We start from the raw sequence: 16,145 nt of genomic DNA, 5'->3' as shown, positions 1-16,145 counted from the left end.
GTTGATGCTCTCTGGAAGGTTTGTGCCCCTCTTCTAAGAGAATCTTGTGCATACAAAAGGCTAGGCTGATACCCTTTATGTCTGCCATGGTCCAACCAATTGTAGTCTTATATTCTTGTAACACCTGCAAGAGTTGCTTTACCTACACAGCTAGCAAACCAGATGATATAATAATAGGCAAAGTAGAATTAGGCCCTCAAAAAACATAACTGAGGTGAGCTGGAAGCGGTTTCAGGTCCAACTGTGGTGGCTCCTCTATTGATGGTTTTGCAGGTGGTATTACTCTTTCTTCTAAGTGTAGGGGCTCTAAATGAGGTTCCCTTTTCCAGAATCCTTGACCCTCAAGAGCCACGACCCACTCTGCCAAACCTTCACCATCCATCTCTTCCAAATTCATCAAACACGCCTATAGCGGATCCCTGACATTAAGGGTCATATCCTCCTCTTGCAGTATCACATCCACGGCCTCCACTAGTGAGAAATTTGCAAATTCGCTGGGTCTCCTCATGGATTGTTGAACGTTAAATATTATTTCTTCATTGTTCAACCTCATTTTCAACTCTACAGTCTCACAATCAATCAATGCTCTCCCAGTGGCTAAGAACGGCCTTCCCAGAATGATGGGTATCTCTTCATCCACTTGACAGTCAAGAATAATGAAGTCTGCAGGGAATACAAACTTCCCCACTTGAACAAGCACATCATCAAGAATTCCTGTCAGTCTTTTGACTGTGCGATCAGCCAGTTGCAACAACATTGAGGTCGGTCTAGCTCTGCCAATGCCCAGTTTTGTATAAATTGCCAAGGGCATCATGTTTATACTGGCCCCCAAGTCACACAATGCTTTAGCAAAAACATAACTCCCAATGGTGCATGGGATAGTGAAACTACCTGGATCAAACACTTTTTGAGCCATAGGTCTTGTCACTACCGCGCTGCAGGTCTGCATCAGAGTTACAGTGGACAGGTCCTGGAAGTCAAATTTTCGCGACATCAGATCCTTCATCATTTTTGCATACCCATGGCATTTCCCTCAAAGCATCCATCAGTGGAATATTCAATTGAATTTGTCGAAGCATTTCCATGAATTTCATGTATTGATCATCTTTCTTTTGCTTTGCCAATCTTTGAAGGAATGGTGCAGGAGTCAACCTCTGCCCACTGCTTGGTGTCTTTTCTTTGTTTGAAGCTTTTTCTACCACCCATTCTGAGAGTTGTTCACCTTCCTTCTCCTTACCCTTGTCAACCTGTGCTTGTTTAATTACAACCTCGGTGAACTCTGCTGACTCATCTACCTCTAATGTAACTGGAGTAGTTGGCGTAGTCTCTCTCCTAGATTGAGCTACTCCTTGCTCTCTGTCTAAATCTCTTCCATTCTTGAGACTCACTGTCATTAGCTGATTTGGGTTATGTTCCTTTGGGTTAATATTTGTATCTGCAGGCAATGTTCCTTGTGGGCGATTGTTCAAGGCCATAGACAGTTGTCCCAATTGAGTTTCAATGCCTTTGATTGTCGAATCATGTGCTGCTAACTTTTCTTGCATCTTACCATTTGTCCCAATGAGTTGTTGCAGCATGTCCCTGATTTCTATCATGTTGATGTCCTGCTACTGATGAGGTGGTTGGTAGGCTAACCGTTGCTGGTGCTGCTGATTATAGCCATGTTGCCTTTGATAACGCACGACTTGGCCTTGTGGTCGTGCGCTTCCTGGATTAGGGTTGTGTTGTGGTTGGTTTGGTCTATACTGCTGGTTTGGTACTAGTCCCCATTGCTGCCCACCTTGCCTTTAACCTCCGAAATTGTTGACATAATTCATGTCTTCTCTGAAGCCCTGGTTGTCATTCTCTCCACTCCACGAGCATACATATGACTGGTTTATGCAAGGAGTGCACAAGCCTCCATTTGTTGTATCAATAATGTGCACTTGCTTTGTACCCATCTCATCAATTTTCTTTGTCAGTAAGCTCATCTGGGTCATGAGAGTGGCTATGTTCTCTGCATTGGAATTGTTTGGGTCAATAGCAACAGAATGCACTATTGGTGTAAGTGTCGTACCTCTAGTCATCCAGCTTGAATTTTGAGCCATCTTGTCGAGAAGAATCTTGCACTCTGTGAACGTTTTGCTCAAAAATGCACCCCCAGCTGAAGTATCTACATTGGCCTTCAAACTATCCGCCAAACCCATGTAGAATCTCTGTCCCAGCATCTGATCTGGAATGCCATGGTGTTGACACTTCACTAGCATACCCTTAAACCTCTCCCAAGTTTCTTGTAAGGTCTCAGTCGGTTTCTGCCTGAACTGCAATATCTCATCAATTTGCCTTGCAATCTTGTTGGGAGAATAGAACTTGTTTAAGAACTGCTTGACTAATTCTTCCCAAGTAGAAATGGAGTTTATTGGGAGCGAATTCAGCCAAGTTTGAGCCTCTCCAGTCACTGAGAATGGGAACAGTAATAGCTTAATTGCTTCAGGAGTCACATTCAGTTGTCTTTGAGTCACACAAATTGATATGAAGTTCTTCAGATGTTGTTGTGGGTCTTCGATGTATAACCCGGAGAACAGTCCCTTATTCTGCAACAGGTGTAGCATGTTGTTGGTAATCTGGAATGTCTCCACTTGTATCTGAGGAACAGCAATGGCAGTGGCCAGGTTATCAGCAGTTGGTTGTGCCTAATCATAAAGAGTAGCTTCCGGCACAAGAGGTGCCACCACTCCATTGCTTGGGTCAACATGATCATTCCGATTATTTCCGTTGATGTCGTCCACGTTGTCCATTTTACTTTTGAGTTGGTCTTTTTGTTTTAACTGTTTGTTATTCTTATTGGCCCGATTCAATGCCCTGAATGCTTTCTCGGGGCGTGAGAGTCCTTCAAAAAGTTCACCAGTCCTCAAAGAGCTTCTAGGCATACACCTGAGTCACAGAAGAGTTCAAACGTGAGAATTTCAATGGAAAATTTTTAACACCGTAGGAAATTGATCTAAACTAAGAATTCGAGCAATTCTTCTAAGTTGTAATAAATAACACTGTTAGATCCCCGTAAACGGCGCCAAAATTTGATTACGCCCAACTATGCCTTGTAAAAAGGACTAAGCGGTCGCTGCAAATATAATCTGGTTCAAGTCCGGAGTCGAATCCCACAGAAAACTAATCTATTTACTACAACTTTTAACAATGCTAATGATAAGTTCAGACAATTTTCGGATGCAAGATTTTTAATAGAGCATAAGTGAAATTTATTTATCTAATGAAAAATGACAACAAAATTAGCAATAATCAAGAATAAGGTTGAATTCAAAGGTAAAAGGATCTAGGGCTATTGATTTTCCCAATTGCCGGACTAATTCCTGATACGTTAGCTATAATCTAGCCGTAATACTCTATGAGGATTATGAGTTCCGGGCTACCATAATTATCTCTCGATCAATTACGATAATTTACTAGAAGCATTCTCTCGAACTACTCAAGTTAACAATTTATGCAACTCAGAATTATCCCATCAAAGCTTTGTTATCTCTAATCCCGCTTTTAAATTCAAGTAATTAATCTCTTAACTTACCCGAAAGTGGTGTTGTTCAACAACAATCTAACCAAGTGTTCTTTCTCAAGCAACACAAGTTAACTAGACACGATTAATCAAGGGCCCTTTTAATTAATCACAACACAACGCATAGTTGAACAATCATAGAATAAGAACGGCTCAATTATATCTAAACATAGTCAAAAATTCATCCAACAATTGGTTCCATAAACCCTAAATGATGGGTTTAGCTATTCATACTAATGGATAAAAATTCACTATAACAATTCATAATCAACAATGAAAGTAAGAAGAAGAAGATGAAAACTCTTAAGAAATTCTCCCTCTTCTCTCTCTTGTTCTTGCCTCCAAAATCTCCTAGATACCGCTCTCCTTCTCTTCTGTGCAAATTAGGATTCATATAGGTTTAGGTTAGTCATCTTGGAAATTACATAATTGCCCCTGAGTTGTTGGCCTCCGTCAGCCCGTCCGCGACCGCGGATTCGGCTGCGAATTTTAGCTAGTGTTCTGCCTCTAGTGCGCGATCCAATTCGCGGTCCACTCTGCAGCCGCGCACCTGGAGGGGACCTCCCCTCTTGTTTTTCTCGCTCCTATTCGACCGGGCTAACCTTCGATTGTCCTTCCACACTCCATATTAACTCCAAAACACTCTTTGGCTTCCTCCTAGCTCAGAGTAGTTCCTGCAAAGCATAAAATTCTTAATTAGAATATTTTATTATCTTTTAGCATTCAAATATCGATAAAGTGCGACTAAATTAGAGTATAAATAGTGTCTAAATTGCATAAATATAGCCTACTATTAAGTTCTCAAAATAGTCCTTCAAAATGTGAAGGCAATGTTTATCATCAAATTGGTATGAAAAAATAATAAAGTACGTTGCTGACTATGATCCATTCCTTAAAGAGAATGTGACTTGTGATAAGCATTGAGAATGCGGACCAATTCCTAAAGGTGAATGTGGCAATATGTGATAAAAGTAATGAATAAAGACATGCAATGCATGATTGGATGAATACCACACAATTCACCTCTAATGGAGGTTTGAGTGAAATAAAGACAATAAATATTATTGTGGTTATATGAATATGTCATTGGTCGCGTACATGTGATACGCCAAAATATTTTGGCATACCTTATAAAAGTTATTAAAAGCAAAATTAAAGCAAGAAATGATTTTGCTTATGATGATTTTGACCATAATATTATGATATAATTTTCTTTGTAAATGAGACATTCACCATATGGATGGTGTCATAAAAGATCTTATAGTATAAAATTGTACTACCCGGATGAGTAAAATTGTTCATGACATTAATATTATAGTAAGTCTCAAAAGAAACTTTTTGAGTTTCAAATGTACAAGCCAAAGTGGTTGGCATATTTAGACTATAAATGAAAGGAAGATTGAATATCTTCAAATTACTATAATCATACCGGATAAATATAAAAAATTACCCGACTTTTCTTCTATTTGTACTACACAAGTATAAACATGATGATGGAATCACATGGCACAAGTAAACTAGAGGTTTACTGAAATAAATATTAGTTGGCATGACCGGTTGGCCATCCCGGTTCAATTATGATGCGAAAATTAATTGAGAATTCACATTGGCATATATTGAAGAAATAGAAGATTCTTCTAGAATTCTCTTATGTTGTATATTCTCATAATATACCAGTTAAGGTTGAGATTGAATCCCTTGATTTATGAAACGAATAAAAGGTGATAAATATATGGGCCCAGTCACCTGCCATGTGGACCGTTTATTATTATATGATTTTAATAGATGCATCTTTTGTATGATCACATGTGCACTTATTATCAACTTGCAGTTTGACTTTTGTAAGGTTGCTTGCTCAAATTATTATAGCACAGTTCCAGAATATAAATATAGTGATTTATCTTGACAATGCTGATTTAAATCTAAGTTGGTTTAGCAGAAATTGTATGCCTCCAATTATAGCTAAACCATTGGTTATGAGAACAAAACTCTCAAAACGAAATTTGGTATGAGATGTATTATTTAATATACAGTAGCACTTGTACACATCTAGCCAAGTTACGAAAATTTCTCCCTATCACAATCGGTTCAGGGTCAGGAACTAAATAATATTCATCTAGAAATATGGATGTCTTATATGATTTAATTATGCCACCACAATGCACAAAGATGGGTTCCCAAAGAAGGTTGGAAAATGTGTTGGTGATCCCAATATTAGGGGGAGAAAATGGGCAACTGAGAAAGTGATACGTGGAATGAATTATTATGAATACATATAAATCCTCGTACAAAAAAATATGAACTTGAAGTTCAAGTGATAATTCATTTGCAAATTAGTGTCAGCCGCATTTGCTGACCCAAAGCTAAATGTCATATTTCAGCTGCTAATGCTCCAAATAGAATAAAGTCCATGAGGGACAGAGTCTATGGCACGCAAGAAGCGTAACATGCCAATCGGTTCCAAAGATAAAACTCCTTGAAGAATCAGAGGAGCAAATGATAAAGATGGTCATACTAAGAAGTCAAGTGCTCTATAAGAGCACCACGACATAACACTTTATAAGACCTCATAGGAGAGGCTCAAGTACCTGAAATTATTAAGATCTCAATAAGTTATGTCTTTATTGGGTAATAATGGAACCGACATAAAATGATCGTCGACTATATTGTTAATATAATGTGGTGCTCAATATTATTAATATTGACGAGGATCTTGAGCTCAAATCTGTCATGAAATTTGGACAGATAAATGATTGGCCAAATAAAAAATACGCAATAAAAATTGACTTCACTTGAAAAATGTGAAGTTGGACGTATAGTCCCAACAACTGAAAGTATAAAGCCAATGTTGGTATAAATATGTTCTTGTGCGAAAAAATGTCAAGTCGATAGACATAAAGACGACTTGTGACACAAGAAGATTTGTAAATATCCTGACATTGCTTATATGGAGACATGTTCTCCTGTGGTGGATGTAGTCATTTCAAGTTTTAATCTGGCAATACGTGAATAACTTGATATGCGTATAATGGAAATCATTGAAGGATTTAAATTGTTCTGAAGCATATTAAGGTTCCCAAGAAATTTATTAAATAAAACTTCAGCAATTGGTGCACTAATGTATCTTGCTAAAACTATGAGAATAACAATATACTAGCAAGATATAGTTTTATTCCTATATGAAGATATTGGAATACTATTAGGATTATATTGCAAAAGGAATCCTTGATATAGATTTGTTTATTCTAACAAATATTGCCAAAGTTTTGTTGGTTATGCAAATGTAGGCATTTTTTGAAGTTCATTCTTCAAACAATCTATTTGTATGCGAGGGTACTGCCATATTATTATTTCACAAGGAAATCAATTGTTGATACTTATTCAACAATGTCAATATACTAGGAACTGATAAATCAAGTCACTCAACACACAACTGGTGTGTGACTTTACTTTGAAGAGAAGACTCAAATAATAGTGACGATGATATTTTCTTATCTCAATTGAAAGAAGGATATATTGAAGGAGACAGAATAAATCATATATTTCATCAAAGTTCTTTATCAGACACAATCTTCACCGAACGGTAAAATAGATGTTCAATGAATTTGTTCTCTTGATAATTTGGTGATTCTATTCAACGAAGCATGATCAACCTCAACATTTGAGAAGTTGGTATACATGATCGGAACACATCATCTAGGTAAAATAAATTGATGTTTTCATCAGGGGAGGCAAATACGTGATATACTCTTTTTCCCTTAGCTACGGTTTTATCTCACTGGGTTTTCCTGGCAAGGTTTTTAATGAGGCAGTAAGCAATGCGTATTACATGATATGTGTACTTTTTTTCCTTCATTGTGATTTTTTTCCATAGAGTTTTTTCCTAGCAAGGTTTTAATCTACGGAAAAGGGCCAAAAATACCCTTGAACTATTTAAAATAGCTCAAAAATACCCTCCATTTATTTTTGGTACCAAAAATACCCATGCCGTCTATATTTTGGACCACAAATGCCTTAAACCATTAGTCTTGCCATTGAAGGTGATATGGCAGTCCAACTGGATTAGATTTGCTTACATGGCTATCCACCTAAGCAATCGAGCATGGCAAAATTATTTTTTCGGAAAAAATATTTTTTCGAATTTAAAAAAAAAAATACAAAATCAACACTTATTCTGAAAAAAGTAAAATAATTTTCCGGAATTTTTTTACTTTTTTCACAATAAGTATTGATTTTGTATTTTAATAAAAAAATTCCGAAATAAATATTTTTTCCGGAATTTTTTTAATTTTTTCGGAATAAGTGTTGATTTTGTATTTTAATAAAAAATTCCGACATAAATAATTTTTTTGATTTTTTTTACTTTTTTCAGAATAAGTGTTGATTTTGTATTTTAATAAAAATTTCCGAAAAAAATAATTTTTCCGTAATTTTTTTACTTTTTTCGGAATAAGTGTTAATTTTGTATTTTAATAAAAAATTCCGAAATAAATAATTTTTTCGGAATTTTTTACCTTTTTCGGAATAAGTGTTGATTTTGTATTTTAAAAAAAATTCCAGAAAAATAATTTTTCTAAAAAAATAAATTTTGCCATATTGGATTGCTTAGGTGGATGGTCATGTAAGCAAATCTAACCCAGTTGGACTGCCATGTCACCTTCAATAGCAAGACTAACGGTTTAAGGGCATTTGTGATCCAAAATATAGACGATAGAGATATTTTTGGTACCAAAAACAAACTGAGGGCATTTTTGAGCTATTTCAAATAGTTCAAGGGCATTTTGGCTCTTTCCCGTTTAATCTATGGACATCCAAGGGGGAGTGTTATAAAATCTTGAATTATGGTGGATATCCATAACCACCAAAGAAGTAATGCTCACTACTCTTCTTATCATCTCCATAACTTTCACTACTATAATACTTATGGAGTTATGATTGTAACTCCATAACCTTCCCATGATCTTACTACATGATCTCAAATACTTAATAACATATTCAATGACATATTTGTTCACTTTTTATGCCTATATAAATGTCTTATAATAGATGAAAAGATCACACAATTGAAGAAGAAATAAAAATCTCTCATCTCTCTGTATCTCTTAGCTTATTTTTTATTATTCTATATTATTACTTTGAGCTATATTTCATAACAAAAATTATGTTTTTAGTTGTTCGAACATGGACAAAAACATGAAAATTCTTATAAAATGAAAAGAAAATTACGTTTAGCATAATTTAATTGGACCTATGCTCAGCACGAACTACCCGTAACTAGGACTATTAGATTAAAGATCCAACTATCAATAATATAAGGTCCGTCGTGGATCGTCAGTCACTATGGAATTATTTGGGTAACTAGCCAAGGTTTTATGGGACAAAGGTACCATCTCATTATTTGGGGAAGTTTCCTTTTCTGATTCTTTTGTTTTAAATTTCCTATCCTGATTTATTCCTCACAATGACTTTCCGTTCTTCCTTCTGTCAACAACCAAATCAACTGCTGTTTCTCCTTGACCCAAAAGCTACGGTTTCTATTTTTGTTTCTTTACTAAACTAGGGTTTCTCTCCCTATCCCTATCCCTCTCCAAGATTGATCTCTTCCAGTTTCTTCACATTTTTGCCCTCACATTTATAGGGCATTCTGCACCTTTGGCTTTGTGAACATTATTGTTGAGCCAATTTTTTTCCAAAATTGCCCTGAATATGGTGCAATGCTGGGTAATTGAGGTCAAATAACTTGTTTTATTCTGTATTGCTGTAGTGAATCATTTGCAGATTGTATTTGCTTTCGGCTCAGTCTCGCATTTATGATTTGTTGTGTTTACCAATTGAGAACTTGGTGTTTCTGGCAGATATTAATGATGAAGTGGTGGAGTTTTTAGGGGATATTGTGTATGCTTATTAGGTTTGTAATTAGAATGATGAAGAGGTTGAAAAATGAGGCTTCAAGTGTGAGGAGGTTCAAATTGTCATATATTTTGCTAGGTTTAGCTGCATTTTACTTGATCCTCATCTGCGTGAAGTTCCCAGAGTTTCTCGAGAGCGCTACAGCTTTGAGTGGTGATGCTGCTGCTGCGGATGTGGCTCTAGATGTCGAGGATGATGGTGGAGAATCATCGACTTCTGGATTTCATAATAATTTAAACCAATATGCACTAGTGACACCGCGAGAAGAGGAAAATGAAAATGGAGTGTTGCCCCATAAAAAGCCTCGTAAGCTTCACTATGGTCGAATTACTGCAGCTATTATGAAACGACAGAATATGGAGCGAAATCTTTCTGTTTTGGATAGAATGGCTGATGAAGCTTGGACTTTAGGCTCGAAAGCCTGGGAAGAATTAGATAAATATGAGGAAAAGGGGATTGAGATGAATTCAATACTCGAGGGGAAGCCCGAGTCATGTCCTTCATGGGTTTCTACTAGTGGAGCACAACTTGCTAAAACAGATCAACTTATGTTCCTACCATGCGGGCTTGCAGCAGGTTCTTCTATAACGCTTATTGGTACTCCTCATTATGCTCATCATGAGTATGTACCACAGCTTTCCAAAACAAGGGCTGGCGATGCATTAGTCTTGGTTTCCCAATTTATGATTGAATTACAGGGTTTAAAGTCCGTTGTTGGCGAGGATCCACCAAAGATTTTGCATCTGAATCCTAGAATTAGAGGAGATTGGAGCCATAGACCAGTGATCGAGCACAATACTTGCTATAGAATGCAATGGGGAACGGCTCAAAGGTGTGATGGTTTACCTTCCAAGTATGATGATGACATGCTCGGTATGACACTTTCTAACATTATGCTTGTTGGATTTTTGTCTCTCTATATCTTCAGCTATTCCGTGGGGGGTGGGGGGAGTGAAACTACTAAGGGAAATGGTATTTTTGAAAATAAAGAGATTTCTATTGGTTGTAGACTCAAACCTGAAAGTTCTTTGACAACAAAGTTCTTGTTTGAAATATGATGTAGACTGGAATTCAGGCTCAAATAATCCCAAACCAACCAATTAGTACAAGATATAGCAGTTGTAGACTCAAACCAACCTCAAAACTTCACATTTGGAACTTAGTAACCCAAGCAAGGGTGTGTGCATTCGTCACGCGCAAGAGTAAATGTGGCAGGGAATTTCCAAAGGTGTTGGCAGTTGCGGTTGCACACTAGGCTACATTTTGACCCATTGAGCTCCCGAATTTGGACTCAGGTGCATGCAGCTGGTGACACATTGTCCGGTCCCACAACCTTGATAAATCTGCAGTCCAGAATTTTGGCCTGCGGTCACAACCATGTCGTACAATTGCATTTCCTCTTGAAATTGTGTCACCCTTCAATTCTTACTGCAGGCCAGTCGTGCGATCACATTTCCTCTTGAAATTGTGTCACCCTTCAATTCTTCCCAAAAAGGGCCTTGATCTTCACTGGGATCTCCCATAGCTTCCAATGCTCCTTAGGCACGATGTCTGGTGTGAAACCCCTAGACATGCTGCTATCACCCCTCCTCTTCTTTTGAAGACTAGGTCATGAGCTCTTCTTTATCAAGTGCTGCTGCTCACATATTGAAAATGTACTCCCCATGGACTTTACAATTGTGACAGTTAAGGCAAAATTAGGCTAATTGTCAAGCAAATTATATTGCAGCATCCAATATTAAATCACAAGATTGTGCGGATAATTGAAAACCTACCTGAAATTACAGAAATGTCGAGCTAGTTTGATTAACAAGCTGATCATAGGGGTTAGGTTGCCGAGAAGGCGAGAACCACTTTCACATGTTGACCCACTAACAATTGCACGTAACATTTTCGTCCTGAAAACTACAATTGTATATCATTTTACCCCAACTTCCTCAGTATAGTTTTGTTGAATTAATTTAGGCTGCTAAATGCTTAATTTTTGGTTTTAAATTAGTTTCCTGGACATCACTTCTGTTTCTTTTATTCATTTATATCTTGGCCGGATTGTTTTCACCTTATGATATATATATTTCACTTGAGAATGCTGATAAACCTCTTTTGCTTCCTTTTCCTACTTATGTCGAACAAGTTTTAGTTGTGGGATTCTTGATTTTATAGCTTTACATCAATCAAATACCATAAATTTAGAAATTCATTTTCATGACAGTTGATGGGTATTTAAGATGTGACAAGTGGATGCGGAATGACATTGTTGATACTCGAGAGTCGAAAATATTCTCATGGTTTGATCGATTCATTGGACGTGCAAAGAAACCAGAGGTGACATGGCCTTTCCCGTTTGTGGAGGGTAGGATGTTTATTCTGACTATTCGTGCTGGTATTGATGGCTACCATATCAATGTAGGTGGCCGGCACGTGACGTCATTTCCTTATCGAACTGTAAGCTACTTGCGCTCTTCCAAACAATTTTGCAGGTTTTCTTGGTAGACATGTGAGTGTTCTGCTTACTGAGCATGTCTGTAGTGAAGGAGTGCATTTTTAAGACGTTGCACTTGAAATTGACTTGAGACTTAACACATTTTAGAGTCTTGGACTGCGTTCCAATCATGATCACCATTGAATATCCACTGCATACATTTTCCTTATACACAAGGGCACATTGGATATCAAACTACTATTCAAATCTTTTACCCATACAAATATTACCATACAAAATGAACGGTAGACACAAACGTGTCCTAGTATTTGATCCCTTTTCTGAAACCCTTAACCAGTTTACCGAATTTGTAATCCTTGCAATTAATATGATCACCAGATTTTCTGGAATTAATGTTTTAGTTTCCTCACTCATGTTATTACCCTACTATACTTGTGAGCCTTCAATAAATGTTCCCTATTCTTTCAGGGCTTTACACTGGAAGATGCTACAGGGTTGGCAATCAGAGGTGATGTAGATATACATTCGGTTTATGCTACATCTCTACCAACCTCTCATCCAAGTTTTTCGCCCCAAAGAGTGTTGGACTTCTCAGAGAAGTGGAAATCTCTTCCTTTGCCCCAGAATCGCATTCAAATTTTTATTGGGGTGCTTTCTGCCACCAATCACTTTGCTGAGCGTATGGCAATCAGGAAAACGTGGATGCAGGCTTCAGCAATTAAAACCTCAGATATAGCAGTCCGCTTCTTTGTTGCATTGGTAAGTCGCCCACCTCACCAAATAAAAGATAGATTTGGCTCAACTGCATGTTAAGCATAACTGTCGATCCACCCAAATAAGTTTGGACCTCAAAGGCTCAAATGCAGCCAATTATTCCTCGTAATTACAACATTTTAAACTCCAATAAACTTTAATTTCGATGAGGTGATTAATGGAGATTGTCAAATAATAGGTTTAAGGAATACGCTGTTTATTGAACTGCTTTCTTGATAAGTTGATTATTGGAATTAGCAAAACCAGACAAGTGTCTATGAGTTGAAAATCATTAATTTGTTGGATCATCTTTTTTCAGGCCAAATTTGTAAAAAACATGTCTGGAAGTCCATTATTTTTGTCAAGTCTTTTTACATATTTGGCCCAAAAAAGAAGAAATACACAGTTGGAACAAATAGCCATTGTACCTAATGAAGAAATTGAAAAACAAAGTTGAAGTAAAGCATGCATGGGATATTAATATAAGAAGTAAGTAGAAATACACAATTGGAACAAATAAATCACTCTATATGACTATGTGCGAATTAACAGTTGAAAAATACCCTACTTGGAAGCTGATTTTTCAATTTTTATTCACTCCCACGTGCCTAAAAGAGAGTGTACTTTGCCACATCAGCATCCAGGGGATGAAGGCTATCAAACTGCCAAGTTAAGGGAGGTAATTAGGACAAAAAATATTGCCTGAATAAACGGTGCCAAGTTTAGGGAGTCCTGGGGTGATGATCTATGCTGACCTTTCTAGGTGCTGAATCTTAGGTGAAAATGCTAAATGTGGCTAAATATGCACAAACATATATTAGTGGTTAACAAGGTCTGGCAGACTACCAGTGACAAATGCCGAAGTTATAGAGAGGGAAAATGTATAGAAAAGAAGAGAACAATGGAGAATCATGGTAACCCAATTGGTTAACTACCTGAACTTCCACCTTGCTGGTCGGGTTCGATTCTCCACCTTGTAATCCTCTCCCCTCAATGTAAAAAAGAAAAAAAGAAAAAAGAAAAGAACATTTATCAAAATGCACTCTTTGGTTAAACTTTACATGTATTCCATATTTTACTAACATGTGTGACTGTAGTGGATTGATTACCCATTCTAGAACATCCAACTTTTTGAATAAAGAAAATAGAATTTGATGAGGGCAATTTTTCTCACCTGATCAGGAGGCACACTTAGTGAATGCTTTTAGAACATTTGATTATATGAATGATTGGTCTGAGTGGCATGATTGTGTTTGTTTACATGCAAAGCATGTTGAGTATTTTACCTCCGTAATTAATGACTTTGTGTGTGACTAACATTGTTTAATGAGAAGAGCCTATAGAAAACTCAAGTGGAAGCAACGTATGGTGATGCTTAAGCATAAGGGAAGAGAGATAATTTGACATTAATTTCCAACAAACTTTGGGATATTCGCCTTGTATAAGGACAAAGCACCAAACTTATTCCAATTAAAAGGACTGCAAAATTTAATAAGTTCCTAGTTGCATTTAGGTGGATACCGTGGATTATTAGTATATTGCTATCAACTTCACCTTTTTTCAGGTGGATCACAGGACTGTTAAGTGTTATCTCAAGTTGACTACTGTATTCACAACTCATAAGTAGCCGAATAATAGATATCAGCTAAGACAGCCCCCGTGTATTTAACCTACTAGGAAGATCCTCATGGCTTCCCTGGAGCATACTGCATGCTAGTTACATAGTTTTTCTCATCTTTTGGGAGGAATTGACTTGCCCTACACATGGTGTTCACTAGGAAGTAGTAATGCCATTTTTGTTCTCGGACTTCTGAGATGCTTTCATTGGAATATTTTTTATAGATAAATTGTCAGTTGAAAGTAGTATTGCTTTTGAGTAAAGGAGAAAACACGAACAGGAAAAAGGTTGTGCTATTGTCTTCAGTACGACTTTATGTTTAGGTTCCCTTTTACCAACTTATTATTTATAGAACTTCTGCTATCATCTTTGCAAATAGCCAGTTTGGAGTTGAATCCCAATGCATTTGCTTATTTATGTATTAAAATTAACTTTGTAGAATCCACGAAAGGAGTTGAATGCTATATTGAAGAAGGAAGCAGATTACTTTGGGGACATTGTGATTGTCCCCTTTATCGACAGATACGAGCTAGTGGTCCTAAAAACTATTGCCATCTGCGAGTATGGGGTGAGTTCTGCACTTCCGCTCCATCTTCCTCTTCTTTCCTGAACTGCTTAGTCACATCCTAATATCCATCGACATGGCCCACAATATCTCTTGAAGGTTCAGAATGTGACAGCTACATATATCATGAAATGTGACGACGATAATTTCGTGAGGATAGATGCAGTCCTTAGAGAAATTCAACGTGTTCCTCCTAGACGATCTCTTTACATGGGTAATCTTAATCTCTTGCATCGACCACTTCGAACTGGAAAATGGGCGGTATCATTTGAGGTACAGAGATTTAAATGATAATTGGAGTATAAATTCAAAATTCATGGCTATTGTTTGTTGATTTCTTATAGACACTGATTTAATTTCAAAATATGGACTTGTGCAATAGGAGTGGCCAGAAGATGTATATCCCCCTTATGCTAATGGGCCAGGATATATAATATCAAGTGATATTGCCAAACATATCATTTCTCAATATCGGAACCGAAGCTTAAGGGTTTGTCACAGCTGAATTCTTTATTTTTTTTCCTAAATCATAAACATGATAAAAGTGTCAGTACTGAAATACGCATTTCCCCATCAAATTGACAGCTTTTCAAAATGGAGGATGTGAGCATGGGTATGTGGGTTGAGAAGTACAATAGTTCCGCTCCTGTACAGTACTCTCACAACTGGAAGTTTTGTCAATATGGATGTATGGAAGATTATTTCACGGCTCATTATCAGTCTCCACGACAGATGTTCTGTCTGTGGAACAATTTGCTCAAGGGTAAGGCTCATTGCTGCAATTTTTAGATTGATGAGAGCAATTGATGGGCGTCCTCCCCCAATTTGAATTGAAGCTTCTGACTCCCTAACTGGAGATCTTCCGCCAAGAAGTGAAGTTGTGCAGTTTTATCTGTTCAGATTACTGTTTTAGTTCAACAAATGATTTAACACCGAGCTTTGGTCATTCCCATGGATTTGTACATCTGGTTATTTACTGTGTACTACTAGTCTTTGTATAGGATTCGTGCCTCCTTGTACCATGAACGAACATACAGAGATCTAATGTTTTCCCCTTAACGCTTTGTATGAAGCTTTTACTCTGGGAATTCCAAGAAGTACTTTTTACTCCTTGAAATTTGCTTACTCTTCATAGTTCATACCTTTGCAGCCTTTGGTCTTCATCTCTTTAACTATTTGCATTTTGCACCCATACGCTTATTAAAAGTTATAAATGTTCACCAAAAAACTTAATAGTATTTCTTTTGTGTAGACTGGTTTACAGAATGAGAGTTGAAAAGAAGAGATGGCCGTGACTCGTGAGCGATCA

General features: G+C 37.1%; 2 protein-coding genes across 2 annotated transcripts; one reads left to right on the top strand and one right to left on the bottom strand.

The window, feature by feature from the left end:
• Window positions 1-406: 406 nt before the first annotated feature.
• Window positions 407-1,595, bottom strand: LOC138904880 (uncharacterized). The gene is made up of 2 exons (XM_070193379.1): window positions 1,020-1,595; window positions 407-943 (listed from the first exon to the last, which is right to left on the bottom strand). The coding sequence occupies exons 1-2, from the start codon at window positions 1,593-1,595 to the stop codon at window positions 407-409; spliced, it is 1,113 nt and encodes a 370-aa protein (XP_070049480.1).
• Window positions 1,596-8,880: 7,285 nt separating this feature from the next.
• LOC104095827 (hydroxyproline O-galactosyltransferase GALT2) lies at window positions 8,881-15,953 on the top strand. Its single transcript, XM_009602044.4, has 7 exons — window positions 8,881-10,330; window positions 11,670-11,902; window positions 12,369-12,659; window positions 14,711-14,839; window positions 14,936-15,109; window positions 15,219-15,326; window positions 15,422-15,953. The coding sequence occupies exons 1-7, from the start codon at window positions 9,445-9,447 to the stop codon at window positions 15,623-15,625; spliced, it is 2,025 nt and encodes a 674-aa protein (XP_009600339.2). The 5' UTR covers window positions 8,881-9,444; the 3' UTR covers window positions 15,626-15,953.
• Window positions 15,954-16,145: the final 192 nt, after the last annotated feature.

Source organism: Nicotiana tomentosiformis, chromosome 2, assembly GCF_000390325.3.
Source record: "Nicotiana tomentosiformis chromosome 2, ASM39032v3, whole genome shotgun sequence".
Classification (NCBI taxonomy): domain Eukaryota; kingdom Viridiplantae; phylum Streptophyta; class Magnoliopsida; order Solanales; family Solanaceae; genus Nicotiana; species Nicotiana tomentosiformis.
Note: the sequence above shows the minus strand (reverse complement) of the source record. Positions and strands in the feature narration are given on the sequence as shown.

Excerpts from the sequence above, each read along its gene's own strand:
- LOC138904880 (XM_070193379.1), bottom strand. The coding sequence starts at position 1,595 with ATGATAGAAATCAGGGACATGCTGCAACAACTCATTGGGACAAATGGT. Across the intron at positions 944-1,019 it reads CTTTGAGGGAAATGCCATGG|ACCTGCAGCGCGGTAGTGAC; the intron begins GTATGCAAAAAT and ends ACTCTGATGCAG.
- LOC104095827 (XM_009602044.4), top strand. The coding sequence starts at position 9,445 with ATGCTTATTAGGTTTGTAATTAGAATGATGAAGAGGTTGAAAAATGAG. Across the intron at positions 11,903-12,368 it reads CGTCATTTCCTTATCGAACT|GGCTTTACACTGGAAGATGC; the intron begins GTAAGCTACTTG and ends CTATTCTTTCAG. Across the intron at positions 15,327-15,421 it reads ATCGGAACCGAAGCTTAAGG|CTTTTCAAAATGGAGGATGT; the intron begins GTTTGTCACAGC and ends TCAAATTGACAG.